The sequence below is a fragment of the Clarias gariepinus genome, chromosome 2 (assembly GCF_024256425.1).
Source record: "Clarias gariepinus isolate MV-2021 ecotype Netherlands chromosome 2, CGAR_prim_01v2, whole genome shotgun sequence".
Lineage (NCBI taxonomy): Eukaryota > Metazoa > Chordata > Actinopteri > Siluriformes > Clariidae > Clarias > Clarias gariepinus.
In genome coordinates, this window is record NC_071101.1 from 3,025,921 (window position 1) to 3,048,794 (window position 22,874).

At 39.4% G+C, this 22,874-nt stretch overlaps 1 protein-coding gene across 1 annotated transcript; it reads right to left on the bottom strand.

Annotated features, from left to right (window-relative positions):
• Positions 1-15,878: 15,878 nt before the first annotated feature.
• Positions 15,879-20,577, bottom strand: LOC128518086 (uncharacterized). Its single transcript, XM_053491231.1, has 5 exons — positions 20,446-20,577; positions 20,162-20,207; positions 19,731-20,090; positions 16,129-16,143; positions 15,879-15,973 (listed from the first exon to the last, which is right to left on the bottom strand). The coding sequence occupies exons 1-5, from the start codon at positions 20,554-20,556 to the stop codon at positions 15,879-15,881; spliced, it is 627 nt and encodes a 208-aa protein (XP_053347206.1). The 5' UTR covers positions 20,557-20,577.
• Between the last annotated feature and the right edge of the window lie 2,297 nt (positions 20,578-22,874).

Genomic DNA, 22,874 nt, shown 5'->3' on the forward strand with positions numbered 1-22,874 from the left:
CTTCCCCTGCTACAGTCTTGCAGCAACTTTAACTTAGTTTTAATACTGTAGATTGCAACAGACTCTTTCCGATTTGTATCTCCAGCTAAATACTTCCAAAACTATCATGTGGTCATGTGGTTCGGAAAAAAAAGTTCCCATTCCCTTAAGCTCTCCAAGTACAGTATCTGCTCTCTTGATGGGACACCATTGGATCAGATTACTAAATATAAATATCTGGGAATTTGGCTAGATAACACTGTCTTTCTCAAAACACATTGATTATTTGTCTAAGATCAAATCAAAACTTGGGTTCCTTTATAGAATGCGTTCTGCATTTACAGTACATCATCTGCTAGGTCAACTTTGGTGCAAATGACCATTCTCCCAATGTTTGATTATGGTGACGTTATTTACAGATCAGCATCCAAAGGCCTGCTTTAAAAGCTGGATGTTCTCTACAACTCTGCTGTCCGGTTTATAACAAATGCTCCATTTAAAACGTATTACTGTACCTTATATTCGTCTGTCAACTGTTCTTCATTGCACACCCGCCACAAAACTCATTGGCTTATGGTCATTTACAAAACTCTCCTTGGTTTGTCACCTCCTTACTTACAAGAACTGTTACACTCTTCTCCTCCTTCTGGGTATAATACTCGTTCCACTAACCTGATTCTGCTGACAGTTCCTAAGGCTACCTCTGTATTTGGCCTGTCATCTTTTCAGAATGCTCCTGCAAAAGACTGGAATGACCTGGAGAAAATGTTAAAATTGGATAATTTCATTTTTAAGTTTGCTTTTTAGTCTCCGATCTCAACTTATTATAAAAACCCTTGTTGCTGTTCCAGTATTTAGACTAGCTGCTCCAACTCATTACTGCTCCATTATTTACATTGTTTATATAACATTTTATGTTTATTTTTATGTATCTTATTTTTATTTTGCTTTTATTTATTTATTTTACTTTTCTTTTGTAATTTCGTTTATACTCTACATATGCATCTTTCTTAAAATGCCTTATTTTTATTAGTCCCCCTATTTCCCCCAATAGCCTTCGCCTTTGCCAGGCTACAGTTGTAAATAAGAAACCTGTTCTTAATCTGTCTTGTCTGGTTAAATAAAGGTAAATAAAAAAATAATAATAAAGTGTTTTCCTTGTAAATGTTCTGTACTCATTGTTTTTTGTTTTATGTTCTACCCTCTTTTTGTATCGCAATAAAAAAGAAATTAACCTGACTTGATTTACATTAATAATAATAATAATAATAATAATAATAATAATACACTTGGAGTCGGCAAAATGGCAGATTAATAACCCAGATTTTTATATTTTTAATATTTGATAAACACCAAAACACGCCCTTACAACAACTGCAAGTTGTAGCTCATCCAATGTATGAAATATATTAGAATAAGATTTGTTTAATTATATAAACTGTTAGGCCTCAAATCTAATAACAATAGGAATTTACTTGTGCCAGGACGAAAGGTCCCATTGCACAGGTTGTGGAAAAAGCCCTACTATCTTGCTCATTTAATCTATTTACACGCACTGTGAATTTACAATGAAGTACATCCTCCCTTTCGTGCTCTTAGGGCCGTACTTGTGGCAGCCTGCTGCAGTAGCAGACGAGCTCAATATTAAGAACTCTGGGGTGTTTGAAGTAGTGTAGAGTGTAGAGAAGGATGTTGCACAAGCTGTTAACCATCATGCAGAACACCTCACATCCCCTTTACATTCTACAGGCTAAAAGAGGAGCACTTTCATTAACAAAATGCTTCAGTTCTGCTGTGATGAAAAAAAAAAACTCTACAGGAAGTATTTTTTGCCGAATGCAATTATACTTTACAATAACTCTGCTCTGTGTCAAGAGAGGTCTCCACTTTTCTGGCATCCTATAAATATACTCATATATAACTCATATATAACTCATCTCTTTTCATTGCACTATAATCAGTAACCTTTATATTCAGTAGATTCTCTCATTAGGTAATATTTCAACTTGCTGGTTCATTCTCTCTATTATTGCAATTTCAACTTACTGTTGCACTGTATGTATGTACTGTACAGTATAATAAAAACGCCGTCCCAGCTTTCGGGATGATTGCTAAGCTGCTTTGGTGTCCATTGTAAAATAAAAAAAATGCGTTGGTGCCTTTACTACAGTATTTGTAGGACATTCAAGGTGGTTAGTGCAGCGCCCCCCTGGGGCATGAAATTGATAACATGGAACTGCATGTAATATACAGTACATGACTGAATGACACCTCTCTACTTATGTAATATTTCTACAGCGGCAAGTAAAAAGTATCTGAATAATGAAGTTTTCTACATTAGTTTGTCGTAAAATGTGATCTAATTTTTATCAAGTCAAAAGTATAGACAAATATAATGTGCCTGAAATAAATAACACAGAAAATTCTGATATTTTATGTCTTTGAGAACAACCATATAAACCTGATAGTGCTAGTGAAAAAGATTTGTGAATCCTTGCGTTAATGACCTCAAAACGTTAATTGGAGTCAGGTGTTAGCATACCTGGAGTCTTGTTAAGAAAATAAATTTGGAGCTACTGTGACTGATAAAAAAAACATTCAAACATTTTGAGTTTGCTCTGCACAATAAAAATACACTATTGTGATTCATGCCTTGCCAAAAAAAAAAGCTTTTAGAGGATCTTTAATCAAGAATTTTTAATTTACACATAAAGCTGGAAGGGTTACACAGGTATTTTAAAGATTTTAGATGTTCACCAGTCTATAGTGTGGAAAATGGAGACACTTTGGGCCTGTGGCTACTAAAAAGTGGGCACCCAGGTCAAAATGACCCGAAGAGCACAACAAAGACTCATCAATTAGGAAAAGAAACAAACCTGAGCTAAAGATTTGAAGACATCATTTTTACATTTACATTTAGGCATTTGGCAGACGCTCTTATCCAGAGCGACTTACAAAAAGTGCTTTAATGTTTACAACATTGGATACATACTTACACTGGGTTAACTAGGTTAATAACTAAGTGCCATTAGTCCAACACATCTGAGAAGAGTTTTTTTTTTTTTTTTTTTTTTTTCGGGGGGGGGGGGGGGGGGGGGGGTTAGTCCAAGTACTGGAGAAACAGATGCATCTTGAGTCGTCGTTTAAAGATAGTCAAAGTCTCTGATGTACGGACATCTAGCGGAAGTTCATTCCACCACCTAGGTGCCAGAACAGAAAAGAGCCTGGATGAATGCCGCCCTCGATCCCTGAGAGATGGTGGGATGAGGCGAGCAGTGCTGGAGGATCGGAGGGAACGTGGTGCAGTGCGTGCTGTAATTAGCGCAGAGAGGTAGGTGGGTGCTGGGCCATTTTTGGCTTTGTAGGCAAGCATCAGTGTTTTGAATTTGATGCGGGCAGCTACAGGAAGCCAGTGCAGGGAGCGGAGGAGTGGGGTGGTGTGGGAGAACTTGGGAAGGTTAAAAACGAGTCGTGCTGCTGCATTCTGGATCAGTTGCAGAGGACGAATCGTGGACAAAGGCAGGCCTGCCAGGAGTGAGTTGCAGTAGTCCAGTCTTGAAATAACAAGAGACTGAACAAGCACCTGAGTAGCCTGTGAAGAAAGAAATGGGCGAATTCCTCTGATATTGTAAAGAAGAAATCGACAAGAGCTAGTAAGGTTAGCGATGTGTGGGGAAAATGACAGATGATTGTCCACGGTTACCCCAAGATTGCGGGCAGTGGTTGAGGGAGTGATTTGGTTGTTGTCCTTGGATATCACAAGGTCTTGACCTGGAGATGAGTCACAAGGGATAAACAACAGTTCGGTTTTACTGAGATTGAGCTTCAGCTGATGAGCAGCCATCCAAAATGAGATGTCTGCCAGACATGCTGAGATCCGGGTGGAAACCTGAGTGTCAGAGGGAGGAAAGGAGAGAACAAGTTGGGTGTCGTCCGCATAACAGTGGTATGAGAATCCATGCGATGATATGACCTTACCAAGAGACCGGGTATAGAGGGAGAACAGAAGAGGACCAAGTACTGAGCCCTGCAGGACACCAGTAGAGAGTCTACGTGGGGCAGATGTAGATCCCCTCCATGTTACCTCATATGACCTATCTTTTAGGTAAGAAGCAAACCATTGCCACGCTGTTCCACAAATTCCAAGGCTTGTAAGAATAGATAATAGAATCTTGTGGTTCACGGTGTCAAATGTAGCTGACAGGTCCAGGAGAATGAGGACAGATGAAAGTTTAGCAGATCTAGCAGCATGGAGCTTCTCAGTGACTGACAGAAGGGCAGTCTCTGTGGAATGTGCCACTTTGAATCCAGATTGGTTTGGGTCATTAAGGTTGTTCTGTGAGAGATAAAGAGACATTTGATTATAAACCGTTCTTTCAAGAATTTTGGAAATAAAAGAGAGCAGTGATACCGGGCGATAGTTGTTAACTTCTGATGGGTCCAGGCAGGGTTTCTTGAGGATGGGAATAACCCTCGCCTTCTTAAAAGCGGCAGGAACATGACCAGATGACATGGATTGGTTGATGATGGCTGTGGTGAAGGGAAGGAGATGGCCTGGAGCATTGTGGAAGGGATTGGGTCTAATGAACAGGTGGTGGGGTTAGATGACGAGATGATCTGTTGAATCTCATCAGATGACAGGTTGGAAAATTCTGCTAAAGGAGGGAAGGAAAGGTCCTGAGGTTCTGCCGTAGGAGTTTGGTTGAGAGCGAAGGACTGGCGGATTGCTGCAATCTTCCCATCGTAGAATGTGGCAAAATCGTCAGCAGTCAGAGAGGAAGGGGCAGGAGGAGTCGGTGGGTTGAGTAGTGAGGAGAAGATGTTGTGGAGTTTGCCAGGATCATGTGCAGACGCTTCCAACTTTTGTCTAAGGAAGGTAGTTTTGGCAGAAGTCACATCACATGAGAATTTGGAAAGAAGAGTCTGGTAATTTTTGTTCATGAGGCTAGAGTACTTAAAACATTCAACAAATACCCAATTACCCACATTACACCCCCACACCCCCCACCCCCATAAAATAATTACAATTTGTTGTCGGAAGTTAGTGCCCACTTTACCACTTGTACGGTACATTACAAGAACTTAGCTGGGAGTTATTGTCACATCCCCCATACAGTCCTGGGATTGCTCCAGGCCATTTTTACATGTTTAGACTGTTAAAAGAGCTCTTGGCAGGTCAGGGTTTTAGATATGAAGCATCAACGTACCTTGATGAAATCCAAGCACTAGTGAAATGCTGGGATAAGTAAAGAATGGGGCAGCAGGGCTCTCTTTGTGAGGGACTAGACAGGGAAACCAGTGCAGCCAGTCCTTTATCCAGAGAAAAATTAAGGAGATGGGGTACTAACAGCTGAGAAAGTTGAACTAGGGAAAACTGTTGTCCTGTGCACCAGATATTTGCTTACTGAGACATACAGTAGACCAGAGGTAGCCTAATAAAACCAGTATGCATTTTTTTCCAGTGTAATTCCTAGCACAGCCTAGGTAGGTGTAATTCCTACTGCACAGAATATTTTCCCAAAATAGCAATACATTGTCACACAAGCTGAGCACAAACTAAATGATTAAATAGAACAAAGCATGACATTTAATTGGGTTATTAGAGAATAACTTAAATAATAGAAGAAAAACAAATACAAGAAGAAGAAGAAGAATTAAGGCAGCTCCACCCACCCATAATGGATCACACCTGTAAACAATAGACAGAAAGAATGCCAATCAGCCTAAACAAAACTAGAAAACAGCCAACCATCAGGGAGGAGAAGGACAAAAACACTTTATCATGTACTTTCAATATTGAATAGATATCATGTTATTGCACCAAAATTGTCTTTACTTAAATCAAGTAGTCAAGTAATTTAGCAATATACAGTTCAGTACACAGTGCAACAAAATGGCGTTCCTCCAGGACCAAGGTGCTCATACATGCAACATAAATTACAAGAAACTAACTAGCTAACTAGGGAACCTAAAATGGTCCATTCCCATTAATGCTTCCATATACAGTACATCAATTAAATTCAATGCCACTGATTGGATTGCCATGGGTTTCTGCTCACAAAGACTCAGTACTACACTACAGACTCAAGACTCAACTATAAATCTATCAAGAAAAATGCACTGCCCCTTATCGCACCTTTTTGTAAGATTCTCAGGGCCATTGCTCTGCGTGGACGTTGATTCTGTACTAGTTTCCATACCTTATCATGTGGTATTATACCTTACATGACTCTGCAACTGTGCTGTTGGTGATGGTGAGTAGAGAAGAGCTTGCTTGGGCTCTTTAGAACCCTAACCATTAAATGTAATCAGATAGGCAAGGCATGGGGTATCAGGGCCGTAGAATTTGTCAACATAAACCATTATCATGGGAGCAAAACAATTAACCCAAACAGAACTGTAACAGAAACATGACAAATGCAACATAAGCTAAACTCTGATACCTGTAAACAGTGAGGAACTTAGCTTCAGTCAATAAATCACTGTACACCATCGTTTTCGTTGGAGCATTCCAACCAAATGTCAACATAATTTTCCGTAATTGCCTAAGCACAAACGCCCAAAAACAAACAAAAGGTTGCTAATGGCAACCTCGACATTAACCAATCAGAAGATTGAGGAATTAAAAAAGTAATTACTGGGTATGTCACACTCTGGTGTCAAACAAATGTGAACACTCTCATGAGCCAGCAACTTTATCCATAGTTATACTGTATGTCATAGGAAGTAAAAGCACCACTCGGATGGCAGTTTGAATTTATATTGCTCCTGTTGTTGCTTCTTATAGAAACTTCAAATTAGATCATACAATTACATATGTTTTTTTTCTGTTTTTAAAGGTAAGATCTGATTTAAGATTTCATTCATTTCAAACCAGGTAAAGGAGAAAAGGTGTTAGATGATATATACTTTATATACAATATACAGTATCTAACAGTCTAACAGAATAGCTACATAAAAATACATGATAGGTCAAAAACATTTATTTTAATGTGTAGCCTCATTGTTTGTTTGTTTTTTTAACCCAGGATACTTTCAGGATGTAGGTTAATAAGTGAATCCCAAGCATACTTTACTCCTGTTTGGTATATAAGCGCACTGTCAGGTTGGATTTGAGGCCGACGTTGGCAATTAATTTTTTGTTGCCTTAATTTTATCTGTAGCTTTGAAGAGGCGATGGAATTAGTTTGTATTGTTATTGTTTTAGTCATGTACATTTTGAGAGAAAAGAAAAGATTGAGTCTTAGAGCTCAGGGATCAGTGGTACTGCACCTTGAAGGGTGCAGTATGTTGTTTTATGGCCCCCCAAAAATGCTTATGGTACTTAACAAATGATGGTACAATGCACAGTCATACAGTATAACACCTAATAAATAAACTTAATACTAAAATTATAGCCTTTATACTTCAGTCAGCATGATGTTACTTGTTGCTGAACATAAATGATAATAAGTCAAGTATTTGGCTGGGAGAAAGAAGCTCAGCTGTAAGGTCACTTTTATTAAATACTGCCTCTTTTGCTTTAGCGTAATGGACACCACAGCTTCTTTTCTTTACATCTGTATCTTGATCACCTCTGTGGGTAAGTGACTTTCTGTAAAGTAAATAAAATACAAGTCTCCTAAAGTCAAAGATTGATAAAAGAAATCTTCAAATATGTTTTTATATAACCGCCCCCCCCTCCTCCCCAAACTACCCTTAGACTACCCTCATGCAGCTCCTCTGCCCCAACATGTGTCAGTGCGAGAGGGAGACACAGCTGTCCTGCCATGTAAGATAAGTAACATGTTGGACGTGTTGTATGAAATGCCACATATTAAATGGGACGTGAGCACTAAGTCTGTGTTTGAGCGACTGGGTGAGATACCATTTACAGATAAGGAATTTGAGGGCCGTGCCAACGTTGCTCTGGATGAGCTGCTTAACGGAAACTGTTCCTTGGTGTTGGAGGATGTGAGAAAATCTGATGCTGGTGACTATAAAAGTAATCTGATGGTGAACGTAAATGGATCAAAGATGTGGCGAGCCATCAACAATATTAAACTCTCAGTTGAGGGTAAGTCAAATATTCTTACAGCCAGATACAGTAACCTTGTCACATTTCAGAAAACAAAATGAAAATGATGCACTGACACGTTTAAAGTTCTTTAGTAAATGTGTGTATTTTTTCTCATCCTTAGCAGCAAGTGTAGTGTAACATAAACCACTGTACTGTACAACATAAACTCATGTGGGTTATATTTAACTTGAACTTTATACCTAGTTATGCCAGCCTCATAGCGGCTTTGTGAATTAGATGTAAAAAGTTATATGCTAACAAGCTATTACATTATGCAGACACTCTTATCCAGAGCGACTTACATTTTTATCTCATTACACATCTGAGCAGTTGAGGGTTAAGGGCTGCGCTCAAGGGCCCAACTTGGCGGTTGTGGGGTTTGAACCTGGGATCTTCTGAACCGAAGTCCAATGCCTTAACCACTGAGCTACCCCTGGCCCCCTATTAGGCTTTTTCACAAAAAAGAAAATGTTTTATTAGCTGTAGATGCACTAGAAGTACAGTATAACTTATAATGAGGGACAGTTAATATCGACTGCTTATTAGCTTTTTAATAGGACCATCACACCAAACCGTGCCTCTCTGTACATTCAGAGGAATGGATCATGTGACACAGATTCTGTTCTAATGCCAAACTACATAATCACAAAGTGTAGTATATCTATTTAAATATAATTACATGGTGAGGACAACATTCATAATTTTATAATTGTATTATTAATTTAAATATTATTTGATTTGAAGTTTATTGCAAAACAAACTTGACCTTATTTATTAATATTAGTATTAATAGTAGTGTTAATATTCATAATAATATTAGTAATAATAATATTATTATTAAAAATAATATTTTTTTATTAATTTACCACTTATGTGCACTAGAATTTCTACTGTTCAAATGGATACAGAAAATAAAAACAGAATTAAAATGCAGGTTAGGACTGGGAGAAACACCGGACTATTTTAATTGTAAGGCCTCTGATGCCCTAGCAGTCAGCAAGGAAATGAAAGTTTTCCACATATCCTTTTCACTAATCTTATTATTTTTCATTTATTTATCATTTTACACACAAGTAGAAAGTCTTTAGATCCATCACAGTGACAATGTGATAATGCTACAAGCTTGGCACAGGTTTCTTCTGGATTCATTTTTTATTCTTGGCAGAATCATTCAATCATGTCTGAGATCCTCTAGAGTACTCTAGAGAAGATTTTTACTCATAATATGTCTTTATTTTATATGCATTAATTTTCTGTTAATACTGACTAATATCCAGCCACAGTTGCAGAGAAATATACCCACAGCATTGTAGTGAGCGTTTCCCTGATTCTAAATAGTTCAAATGTGATATTCTTTAAATGTTTAAATGTGGTATTTTCTTTAAATGTGATATTTTAGCATTTATTTATTTATTTATTCATTAATTTTTTTATTATAAATTAACAAAAACACTTTAAACCCAAATGTTTTACCTTGTAATTGTGGAGAATTTCATTTAGAATTAATAAAGAAAAAGTATTTAAATTCATTTTAAGATGAGTGTAAAAACAGTAAAATAACAAAGTTATATACTGTAGGGTTATAACTGACAAGGGTCTGGAAACTTTGTTAGCACTGTATATTTATAACTGTAAAAAAGAGGAAAAGTGAAAAATAGAATGTTTAAAAAAATGTTTTTCCCTCTAAAGATGGAAGGATGATAATTGAAAAGTTACAGTCTGGTGAGTACATATCAATCCACTTTTCTTTTTTTTCTTTTTTTTTAAATGTGTGCTATTTTTTTTTTTAGATATGAAGTTTATCACTTTTTTTCCAAAGCTAATTTTATTATTTTCATTTTTCTGTCTCCAGGTGAAGTTGGATTAAAGAGAACTTGCTCACTGATCCTCATCATTGCCCTCATTGTGTGTTTACTCTTCTCACACTGAGAAACCAACAGTCGGATCTCTCTGAGTATACTGTAGAGACTCCCTGTGAACCCAGGAACAGCATCCACTATAGATCAGGAAAAAGAACCAGAATTTCAGTCCACAGTACTGTCTACATTAACGATAAGCATGATTGTGAGCTGCATGGGAACATTTCTGGTTGATGCTCACATAAATGACCAAAGCTGTGATGCTGAAACACCACCGTATGAGACCATGAGAGTCTCTGTCTCACCAAAATGGACTGGAACCCTATCCAGCATGTTTCCCGCCTTGTGTCCTGAGTCTCCTGGGATAGGCTTCGGGTATAAACCCGTATACAGGATAAAGTGGTATACACTTGGTGATTGCGTGAGTGAGTGAAAGTGTTTGCTCTCCGCTGTTTTTATTAGGTTAATGATGTTATTATGTGTGTTTAAGCCTGATCATGAAGGAAAGTAAATTATTCTAAACACTAAATTGGAATGAATGTAATCTATATTATTATTATTTATTTATTTGTCTGGCTTTATAGTATATTCTTTTATTTTCCTGATATTTTAATTGGTGAAATCCTTATTACTGCATGGTCTTGGTGTGCATGTGTCTGTGGTGGTCTTAGTCCTACTTAAATTTGTAACATTTTAAATAAGAATTTAGGATTATGACATTTATTTTTCTTAACTGAATAAGTAACTCAAATGGCGTTGTTTTCGTAAAAATAAATATTTTTATGAAAAAAGATTTTTTATATGCTGAATACATTTGTGTTGTATTTGTATTCTTTGTATCACATAGGGTTTTTAAGAAAACTGCAATTATGCATTAACGTTGTACCTCTCCAGCCGCTTGTAGGCCTACAGTACAATATTGCAGTATATCTGTTTTGTTATGACTGTCCAATGCTTCACGTATTACTGTCCAACAATAGTCCTGCTGCATAGACGGACTCCACTTTTCATGGTAACATTTCTCCATGTTGGTCTTGGGGAAACCTTTCGATGTGTTCATCAAGGTTGAATGGAGAAATAAAGAAAACGTTTCTTCAGTCAAGTTCAGTTAAGTTCAGCCTTTATTCGTCACATATATATTACTGCACAGTGAAATTCCTTATTCTTCGCATATTCCAGCTCATTGTTAGTAGGCGGGGGTCAGAGCGCAAGGTCAGCCATTTTTCGGCACCCCTGGAGCAGACAGGGTTAAGGGCCTTGCTCAAAGGCCCAACATCGGCAACCTGGCAGAGCTGAGGCTCGAACTGCCGATCTTCCGATCCGTAACTCACATAAGTAAGGTACATATTGCAGTTGACTGACTATCATGCCTAGAGCAGATGTTTAACCGGTTCAACTTAGATGTGTGCAGTGTAGTTGTCCAGAAAATTAGAAAGGACAACGCTGTACCTCTGGTATTAAATTTGTACCAGCAGCAGCTGCATGTTCTTAAACATTTCTTTCATATTAACAAGCCTGAAAAGTATATTGCCATTTTGAATTTAATCCAATATTCATGACAGCTGTGAAAAAAATGAAAACGTTTTACCGTGACAACTGGTTTCATCCTTGCAACCTTGCTCCAAGCAGCTCTGCCTGGCTTTTTGATTAATCCAAATCTCTGACAAGATTTTTTAGCTCTACCTGAGAAAGTAAATGTTCTTGAAAGACAGTCCTGAGACATTCCTAATGTAAAAGTAACAACCAATTGCATGGTCCTTCTACTCTCTTCAAATTAATGGGATGGCCAACGGCATGGATGGATGCACACTCTTCAAACAAAGCTTAATAGCGCAAGGGGGTCGAGTTGTAGGGTTGGTGCCCTCTGTTAAGCAGTTGGAAGAGAAATGGGTCCGGTGTGGAGGAAGGGCTACTTGCCATATGTCCCATGACTCAATGCTAAAAACACTTCATGTGGTAGGTGTGAGTGTGAAGGGCCCGTAGTCATTCAGGTAGGATACAGATGATTCCTTAGGTGTGGAAGTGATAGTGATAGAGAACTGCTACTTGACTTTAAAACTGTTGTTAGACCTCAGTCTAGGCTTGGGCATGGTAACAGAAACAATGTGATGTAAAAACATGACAAAAGAGGCTAGCAAACATATAAAGATTTATTTAAAAACAATAAATCAACACAACTTACACATTTATAAATGACCTAAACTTATAAAGGAACATTCATTCCCTTCCTCTTTATTCATAAATAACTGAAGATGCATACATGAATGCTATCATGCAAAGAACATAGTTCTGTTCTATAAACAAAAAAATCATATTATTCATTAAGTAAATCATTTTGAAATGCAGAATGTAAACTTTACAGCAGCAAAGGCTTTGCCTTTGCGCCTTGCTACAAAAAGTCCCTGAAATTACCATAATATATTCAGACATTGTCACGTTATATGCCTAATATATATGTAATTGTAAGTCTCCATACATGGCCATGAAAATTTACACAATGCCAACAGACAGCAAAATTAAAAGAAGTGTAAAAAATTTTATACCAATTTAAAAAAAAATAAAAAATAATTGTGCCAAAACAAAAGCACTTACTGCACAAGATGTGGAAAAAGCTTATTTGCCCTTCTCTCGTAGGACAACTTCTGGTTCTTTTCTTATTTTATCCATTTACAATCACTGCGTCTTAACAATGAATACATATTATTTTTCATAATTCAGAAAATGACAAGGAGGTTATAAGATACCTTCAGTTTTTCTTAACGATTTAAATTTAAATCTAAATCCACATTCCACTTGTCATGTAATGACCTGGTGTGTACAATGTAATAAAACAGCCTTCCCGACCCTTTGGCACAAGTTGCTTTGGTGTCTCTTGTAGAACCTTGAAAATGTATGTAACAGTATATACATGACTGCATGCTACTTCTTTATTTATATGATTACAGTGAAAAAGTTGACTTTATAATTTTATGCAAATGATGTGGATTTGACTTGAATGAAACTGAAGGATGATGTTGACAGTTGAGACTGCCCTGTGTTTTTAGGTTTGAACTTCCTCGAGCTAAAGTGCCAAGAAAAAGTATATGATTTCATTTATTAATGGCCAAATCACAAGTATTGGTGATGATTTTTTTTTTAATGTTTTTTGTTGTTCTACATGTAATACAGAAAATGTGTATGCCCAAAGAAGCTACCTCTGAAGTTTATGCAACAGGGAAGTGACCAATCTCGACCAAGTTCAGCAGTTTCGGGGAGATGATTTTATATGTTCCCCAAAAATGGCAATTGTCCAGCGTTATACTGTCTCCCTTCAAATTCAAATGAAAAACTTTTTAATAAAATCTTAAAAAAGCAAACGATCTGTAATGTCTGTAACCATGTCAAATTCATGTTGCAATATCTTAACAAATTTGCATTTTAGAATATTACACTTTCTCAGGTTTTCATGTGAAATCTAAATTTACCAAATTTCATCTGAATGACATTTAAGACCATTAAAAGATTCAAATAAAAAAAAAGTTACAGACAATTCATAAAAGGGCATGAAATTGTATTTATCAAATGTGTTTTTTCCTTTATCTGCTAAAAATATAAATGGTAATGCATATTTACAAAAAATAAAGCATCGATTGGGAAATAATAAGATTTAAGTATAATGAAAAATGGTGTTTCTGAAAATTCACTTTTTTTACCTACAGTATGTAAGACAATTTTTAGCACTAATTGCATACTTTAGCTGTAAAAGAAAAAAAAAAAAAAGCTGTCCAAACCTTCCTGGCCCAGTGTGAAAAAGTAATCCACATCATTGTGGAGCCACAACAAAGCCACACTTTGCTGATTTGTTTTAATATAGTCACATTTAGGGGTTTTCAAGCATGAATGGCCTGTTCGAGGTCAAAGCTTTTTAATTGGATTGAAGTCCGAACTTTGACAAGGTCACTCCAAAAACTTAAATTTGTATTTTTTTTGCTCATTAGAGGTTGACTTGGTGGTATTTTCTGCTGCCTAACTCAAGTGCCCTTAAGCGTGGGGTCACAAACTACGGCCAGACATTCTGCTTCAGGATTTTCAGAATACAGAGTACAGAATTCACGGTTCCATAAATTATGGCAAGTTGTCCATAGCTTTAAATCAGCACCCAGCCCATCACACGACAATCACCATGTATGCCTGTTGGTATGATGTTTTTTTCATGAAATGCTGTGTTAGATTTATTCAAAATGTAACAGGACACACACATTTCAAAAAAGCAAAAAATTTCTCAAATTTGCCCAAAAGTCTTGGGGATAATTAAGATGTTATTGGCAAGTGTAAGACAAGCCTTTGTGTTGATTTTGGTCAGCAGTGGCTTTCGCGATGGAACTCTCCCAAGGATGCCCTTTTGGCCCCCAGTCTCTTTCTTATTATTGAATGATGAACACTGACCTTAACTAAGGCAAGTTTTTTTTGTTTTTTTATGTTGTTCTATGAGCTCCTGGATGAGTCGTCATTGTGCTCTTGGAGTAATTTTGATAGCCTGTTCAAGCCTGGGAAGGTTCACCACTGTTCTAAGTTTTACACTTGCCTTCTTAGGAATCTGGTAGCAGCAAATGATGGCTTAGTCTTTCGCCCACATCCACATAGTGTAGCCACTGTTCCTTTAGGCCTTGTTCACACGGGCGTTAAGTTTTGGGATAAACGAACGCGCTCTGAACGTCCTAGACGTTTATGTTGCATTTTGTAGTGACGCTTGATTGACTTCTACACCGGCGTTCGTTTGTCTCCGTCTAAAGTCAGCCTGCAGCCCAATTTGTAGTTTGTGTGTTAACCTGTGGGGGCAGTGTGTCGGAAACTGGATATGAAAGCCCGCCGCTACCGGGTTCACTCTCTGACTGCACAACGTCGGATTAAAGGAAGTTTTTTTTGTGGTTTATGAAGAAATGCGAATATTTCCGCGTACGTTTTACAACAATTTTTTTATTTTATTTTGCCCTTTTCCGCATTTCCCTATGTATAGCATGTAGGATCCTGGGATATATCAGGTCCTCCGAAGCGTAAAATGAACACAAAGAAAGCGAACTAGAAGCGGTTTTCTTGCGGGTTTTGAACGGCAAGAAAAAGCTGCATGCAACGTTTTTTTAATGCCGTGTAATTGTGCAGCCGGACAAACGCACGTCACGAAAGCCCGTGAGAACACTTTCATTGACTCCTATGTGTAGAAAACACTCGCCGCTTGATCCGCGCTCACCGGACGCTACGAACGCAAGAAAAACGCTCGATTTAAACGCCCTTTAACGGCCTTTAACTTTGAACTTGTGCACTAGGGTTTGTAGAAACATTTAGTACCTATTTTTATGTGATCTCTTCTCTTAACTTTTTGGACAACTCTCTTGACTTAAAGTCACGCAGTCAAACATCTCCATCAACAAATCTCAAGAAACTCCAGGTATTTAATGTGTTCTAAATCAAGTACTGTACACCTGAGGCACCTACACCTGTGCCTGAAACATCACTTAATTTCCAAATTTGTACTCTAATTTTATTTAGGGGTTAAATAATTCAGAGACTGCAGTAACCATTTAAATAGGCCATCAAGGGCCTTCAGTTTCATTAAAGTCAAATCCCCAACTGCACTTTTCTCCAACGTTTGCATAATAAGATTGAAATTGACATGGAAGAATAACATCTCGGAATACTTATTTTGAGTGAAAATATTTAGAATGCTCTCTCACTCTCTTTCCTTCTCTTTGCTCTCTCTATTTGGTACAGTGTGGCAAATGTGCCACAAAACCAGCCAATCAGCAAATGGAGCATAATTGTGTTAATTCTGATCATCTGTTATCCTTCCAACCTGAAATATCCATACTTTACCTTCTTTGGGGAAAAGAGAGATAATTTAAGCCATCATTGTGTAAAATGATGTCAGCCCTGATTATTTTGTGTATTTTTATAAACACCATCTTTAAAATTAGTTTTAGGAGCCATAAAATCCAAGTGTAGATTCATCCTGCAGGAGAATGTAAAAGGGCTGGATGAAAAGACGTCAAAATAGGGAGCGCTATCATCCATGGGTGAGGGTGGTACAGCCGTGCATCATCTGGAAAGAGACAGAAATGTATTTATTTAATTATTAAGATTAATCTTCTATATAATGTATCAGATAACGTGATCTGTTATGTCCAAATATGACTGATTATAAAGTAAGTAAATGAAATAAAGAAAACTCGTAAATCGTCTCTGACATCTGCTCACCTCTGACTTTCATAACTTTTGGTGGTTCATTAAGGAAGTAAAATAGAAAGAAAAAAAATAATTTTTAACAATATATTTTCACAAACAATAAACAATATATATTTACCTATTTTATTACATCCTACCTATATCTACTCTTGATTCTAAAGGTGAAATATATTTACTTCATATCTGCATATATTATTCTCAGTGTTTCCCAACCCTGCTGTCCTGTTGATTTTCTCAGCTCCAACTAAATGGATCAGCACATTAACAGGCTTTTCTAAATTAAAGTGTAATAAAGCAGAGTGATAACGTGTGTGTGTGTGTGTGTGTGCGCGCATTATGACGAATGGAGGTCAATTGTGATAAAAAACTGTGAGGTGTATACTTTGTGTACATGAAAACAACAACATTATTATTTACTTTTGTCTATGTTACATTTAAATTACTCAAATGAGCAAATAAATTGGTCATGCCAAATACTATGCATAATGTAAAAAAAAAAAGAATATATATATATATATTGTGGCGTGGGCGGGGCGGCGGCTGACGACCAGCATGCCTTGCGGGGATGTCGGTGTGTTCACCATGATGGGGAAAGGTGTTTGGGTTAGTGACTTTGGCCCTGTTGTGTGTGTGTTGAGGTGTGTGACGTGTGAAATGTGCTCCAGTTCAGGCTGACGCTGAATTGGACGTAGGCTCCTGAGTGAAGGTGCTGTTCATGCTATACCGGCTGTGTGCCTAATAAAGTACTCCCAGCCATTGCATTGGGCAGCAAAGAAGCTCTCTCGTCTCTCCAGCATTTCTTCAGGCGTAAAAACGCTACATTGGTGTCAGAAGTGGGATGGAGAGTCACGGGTCACTTCAGAAAATCCAAGCGGGCCGCCGAGTAGCGGAGCGACTACTCGCACGGAAGAAGCGCTTTCCTGACGGAGCTAGCGCGAGCACACCACGTCAGCCAACGCGGAGCGGGAAGAATAAAATCCCGGCGCTGGATCTCGGGGCGGAGGCTGGCGCGGCGCAAGCGCCGGAGCAAGCTACAGCTCCGTGCGCTGTTAGCCGGCAAAGCGTCCTGCCGCTGCGCGAGGCCGCGCGCGCTGAGCCCATATCGGCGGTACATCACGGCGGAAGAGCCGAGCGACCGCCCGCAGCTCAGTGGCGCTCGGTTCGTGAACCTAGCCGGGGACAGGGCTACCCGACGCGGCTAGGCAACAAGCAGCTCTCCGACGTTTCGCGGCGAGGCCGAGGCACGGGACAGCGTACACCAGCAGCCGCTAGACTAGCGCCGGGAGGACGCGTGGTAAGCCGCGCTGGGCTCTACATTGACTGTGTGCTGGATGGCGTCTTACTGCGGGCGCTCGTGGACACCGGCTCCACTGTTTCGCTGCTGCGCTCTGGAGTACTGGGGCAAAGCAAGCGTGTTCGCCGACGGCCTGATCCTGCCTTCAGCATCCGCACTGTTGCTGGGGGCTGCGTCAAGGTACGGGCGTGTCGCACAGCGCGAGTCCAGGTGGGTGGTCGAACTTTTACACACCAGTTCTTAGTGGGGAATGTCGAGGAGGACTGCGTTTTAGGGTTGGACATTTTAGAGAGATGGGGTGCGGTGCTGAACTTGTCTGGCGGGACTCTACGTGGTAACTTCGGGGTAGCCAGGTTGCTCGGACCCAAGCCACAGTCGGACAGGTTAGCAGCACACACCCGGGGAGCGGAACTTCCGGTAGCAGACCGAGCGGGAAACCCTCGGTGCTGCGAGCGAGTGGAGCGCCGTGACGACGTAGAACCCTCGACGCCGAACATTTCCCCCGTGCAGTCCTCCAGGCTCTCCAGCGGTGATCAGCCGTCCGAGCCAGCGTGCAGCCGAGTTACTGCGTCACCCGCAGTCGTTTCGCCGGTCTCACAGCTGCACTGTGAACCGCTCATCGCCAGGCAGAAGGGCCCCACCCAGCGCTTGCGGGCACCGCTGCAAGACTTTCGGGTGGGGGCACCCATGGAGCGAATGGGTGTGGACACTCACAGCCAGGGGCGAGATTTTGCTGCTGGCGAGCAGGTGTGGGTGTGTTCCTTCGGAAGGAGAAGGAGGGGGCTCTCGGCCGGGCGTGTGTCTCACTGGGTGGGCCCCTGTACGGTAATAGCTCGGCTCTCCGATGTCATCTACCGGGTGCGGTTGGCGGGGCGGGCACGAGTTTTGCTCCACCGGGACCGTCTTGCGCCTTGCCAGCCGCACGCTGGGGAAACATTAAACTCTGTGGAGGCCGGACCGCCTCAGGACTGCGTTCGCGTTCATCCCTCACCTGCCAAAGGACACCGGCGTTCCCACCGCCAGCGCCGACCGCCTCCACGCCTCCAAAACAAAGTTCGTCATGGTGACCAGGGACGGTCACAGCTCGGGTGGGGGCAGTGTGGCGTGGGCGGGGCGGCGGCTGACGACCAGCATGCCTTGTGGGGATGTCGGTGTGTTCACCATGATGGGGAAAGGTGTTTGGGTTAGTGACTTTGGCCCTGTTGTGTGTGTGTTGAGGTGTGTGACGTGTGAAATGTGCTCCAGTTCAGGCTGACGCTGAATTGGACGTAGGCTCCTGAGTGAAGGTGCTGTTCATGCTATACCGGCTGTGTGCCTAATAAAGTACTCCCAGCCATTGCATTGGGCAGCAAATAAGCTCTCTCGTCTCTCCAGCATTTCTTCAGGCGTAAAAACGCTACAATATATATATATATATATATATATATATATATATATATATATATATATAAATAAACCCCACCGCCCACCCCACCTTAATAAATTATAAACGAACTGTGATTTATATTTTTTTTTGCAAAACTGATTTAAACTCCACTTGTACCTAAGACTTCTTGATTCAACAGGTCTGAAAGTAATTAATCACTTACACACAACCTGTTGGACAATGTCACCCATGCTAAAAGATCTAAAAAAAAAAAAAAAAACCTACACATAATGACATCAACTAAAGAAATTCTTTTTCACAGCACAATAGATTTATTTCTTTAGAGTAATGTTTATAGTGGGACCTCTGTTTCATGAACAGCCTCAATACCAACAAATCACTTTTTTTTCAAATGATTTCACTTTAAATTTGTCCCTGTTTACAAACTCCTCCTGAGAGCACTTTTAGTTTTTGTATTTTGTGACGTAAAAAAATGAATCTAAAAGTTTAAAATAATTCATAGTGATCGGGTACAAATTAATTATATTTAAATGTATTCCTGCAGTATAAAAAAAAATAATTGGTCTACAACCAAATTGGACTATTAACAGAATTTAGGAATTAATTATGTTTATTTAGGAATGTGTGAGGTTTAAGGTGTGAAATGATTCAATTTTATTCAATGATGGTGATAATGAGTTTATAGCACCATGTGTGAAGCAAACGACCCACAGGAAATGTCCACATTTTACCCATGATCCCTCCCTACATCACAATACAGAGAAAAGGATTCACACTAACATAAAGCTGAAGGATAAACCAGTGTCTATGCACAATATAAACTCACAAAAATCTAAATTAGCCCTTAGTCTCAGCTTTAACTGGAAACTGGAAAGCCAATTTTTAACTCTGTTTCTAAATCAATACAGTAATCACTAGGTTTTAGTCACTTACCCTGAACGGAGAGCGTAACATTCTGGATAAGATGCCAGTTTGCGGTTGCAGACCTCTTGGGTGAACTTGTGTGTCCTGGGTGTGTCCTGATGTAACTCCTGTACACAGCAGCATCAGTAACGCTGACATTCCTCAACATCAGACAACAGCTTCCTTTACGTAGCTCGTCCTCAGGAACGTCCACACGACCCTCGTATCCTGGACCTGAGAGCGAGGACCCTCCCCATCGCGTAAAAACTTCCTGAGAATCAGTTTCCCAGTAGACGTGTGTTTGAGTGGACACCTCACTCGCTTTACATGGCAGGATAGCTGTGTCTCCTACTTGTGCTGATATGAACTGGGAGTCTGCAGAGATGGAGCCTGTGGAGAACACATCAAGCTTCAGACATGTGTTTTATTCAATGATGTGGTTTTAGAGACTGGTTACTCACCCACACCAATGATGAACCACAAGATGAAGATGAGCTTGTTATGAACCTAAAGATGGATCAGGATTATTTGGTAAGTATTATTACTGCAGTATGATTATACACATACAGTAAGAAACAGCAAATAAATATGAAGAACAAGTAAATTCAAAAACTAAATCCATACAACCAACCAAGTTCAATAAAATGAGTAGTAACCCCATGGTTATTACTGATCCAATATAGTTAAAACTCACAATCAGGCAAAAAAAAAGAAATGTGAAGTGGTTTGCGCTGTTGCCCCGCACCTGCAGAGTCGGAGGTTCAAATCTCACTGTTGCCAAATAGGTGGAGGTTGCACATTCTCCCTGTGGTTGGTTGGTTTCCTCCAGGCCCTTCAGTTTCTTCCCACAGTCCATAATTGTCCACTATAGGTTAATTTTCACCTATTGGAGTATCAAATAGATAAAGTCAAGGCATGAAGGATGATAATGTCACAGTACAAGATATGCAGCTGTGGCTTCTTATACAGTATAGAACATAAAACACAGACCTACTGATTTCTGACACTCATCCCAAAGTACCCAAACATATTCATACACTCCCTCTCTATCTGTCTGACATGGTTTAACCCTTTGTAGGGTGCTCACTAAAATAACATCTGGAAAATTTAAATTGTTGTCGTTTGTCGTTGTCAAGGTCAGTAAAGTCAAGGTCAAGTATTTTTCCAAAAAGTGTGTCTATAATAAAAAAGCATATTTCTTCAAACCTGAAAATATTAAAAAATCCCAACACATATGATTTTTTTTTTGTTTTCTTGACATACTGTTACTGAAACTGACATGCAGTAGTTACCAGACATGGTTCTTCATTTAATTAAGGGTTAAGGGCTAAAAAAAAAAAAAAAAAAAACTTTATGCAGAAATGTTGACTGAAGATCAAATTTGTAAATCGATTCATTCAATTGATTTTAGCCATGCCCAGGAATAATCGCCCGCTCCTCCCCGCCTCCTGCTGGCCAGCGTTTACATTATTATTTTCCGTTAAAAAAAATTGCGTATTTCTCCTCTGATACAGCAGGTGTCAGTATGCACCTAGTTGGTATGTCAACCTTGGCACTATGCCATGCTCTTGCGTGCTATTCTATATATACTCTCATATTTTTCAACCATTCAGCATGCAGCTTCATCAGCAGTATAATCAGCGTCCTGATCACCTGTCATCATCTGCACCTGTTTCTCACTACAGTAGATGGGTTTTAAGAAATGATTTACAGGTCACAGACAACAACATTCCCCTGAAACTGCTCAGGTACAGGGACGGAATTGGTGTTGCACAGCACAGCAGTACTTGAGAGTTTTGAAATCAGTACCATACCCACATTTTGCAGTTTTCTGGCCTCGACACAGAACCAAGTAAACTAAATACTGTATATTTTTACTTTCACCCTAGTTAAGACCTGGTGAATCTAATCTCTTAAACACAGATCACTGGTGTGTTTCAGTGATGACGTAAGATCGGGAGCGTCTGTAAACTGCCTGTCCTGGGCAACTGTGTAAGAGTCTACAAATATTACAACTGTCTAATTCACAGGACATCTGTACTGTACTGAAATGTTTAAAATACAAGATAGATGCAAGATTTATTGACTTTTTATCGCATGTGTATTTTATTGAATATTGATAATTCACATGTTTAAATGAATGATTACACAAACTTATTGTGTCTCATCAAATGCAGGAGTAGTCCTGCTAAACTACAGCAAGCTCGACAAATAGAAATAATAAAAAAAAACTTTTTAAATTTTATGATTTATGCTATAATGCACTGTTGTTCCTACCATACAGTATCCACAGCTCAAATTAGGAAATAATCTGACATCATGGCATAAAGAAGTCCCTTATTATATATCTATTAAGTCTAAAGAAGGTAGAACGGATCTAGAGAGTTAAAATCCTGTAGGTTCTACTACTATATAAGACGTTTATCAGCAGAATTTTCAACCCATTTTTTCAACCATACAAATCTATTGCCTCTACTTCAGAGAGAAGGTATCAAACCCAGGGAGTCAAGACTTTTGCACAGAGAAATCATCCAAGGATGGTCAACTCACTCCTGGCAGGTCTGCCCTTCATCCTCTGCAGCTGATCCAGAATGCATCTGAATGTCTCGTTCTCAACCTTCCCAAGATCTCCCACTCCACCCCACTTCTCCATGTTCTTCACTGGCTTCCTGTAGCTGCTCGCATCAAGTTCAAAACACTGATGCTTGCCTACAAAGCTAAAAAAAATAGCCCATCACTACATGATTCTCAGCTCTAAGCACACCCTGCAACGAATCATGTTCTCTCTGATCTGGTCCCACCATCTCTCAGAGACAGAGGAAGACATGGCTCTACATTCATACTGTATCTCTACTGTACATTAGTATTATGATCGATATCACTGGGGGAGGGGGGGGGGTGCGTGCCTTAGATTTCCTCTCATACTCCTCATTTACAGGCAGAGCGAGTTTCTGTAGAAACGCAGCACTTCTCTTAATGGGCGTGTTTGGACTTTTTTGTTCTCGTGTACTGTTATCCATCCTGCACAAGTCTGTGCATGCATGTGTATGCATGTTTCTAGCTAGAACAAGTGTTCTCTAAGTGTCCCTCACAGAAATACTAATTAAAAATATTTTATTGATTAACAGAGTCTAATATACTTTTTTATATAGAAAATAATAATAATAATAAATC

Coding starts and splice junctions, on each gene's coding strand:
- LOC128518086 (XM_053491231.1), bottom strand. CDS start 20,556: ATGGACTGTGGGAAGAAACTGAAGGGCCTGGAGGAAACCAACCAACCA. Junction 20,208..20,445: donor TTGAACCTCCGACTCTGCAG/GTGCGGGGCAAC, acceptor ATCCATCTTTAG/GTTCATAACAAGCTCATCTT. Junction 20,091..20,161: donor GTGGTTCATCATTGGTGTGG/GTGAGTAACCAG, acceptor TGTTCTCCACAG/GCTCCATCTCTGCAGACTCC.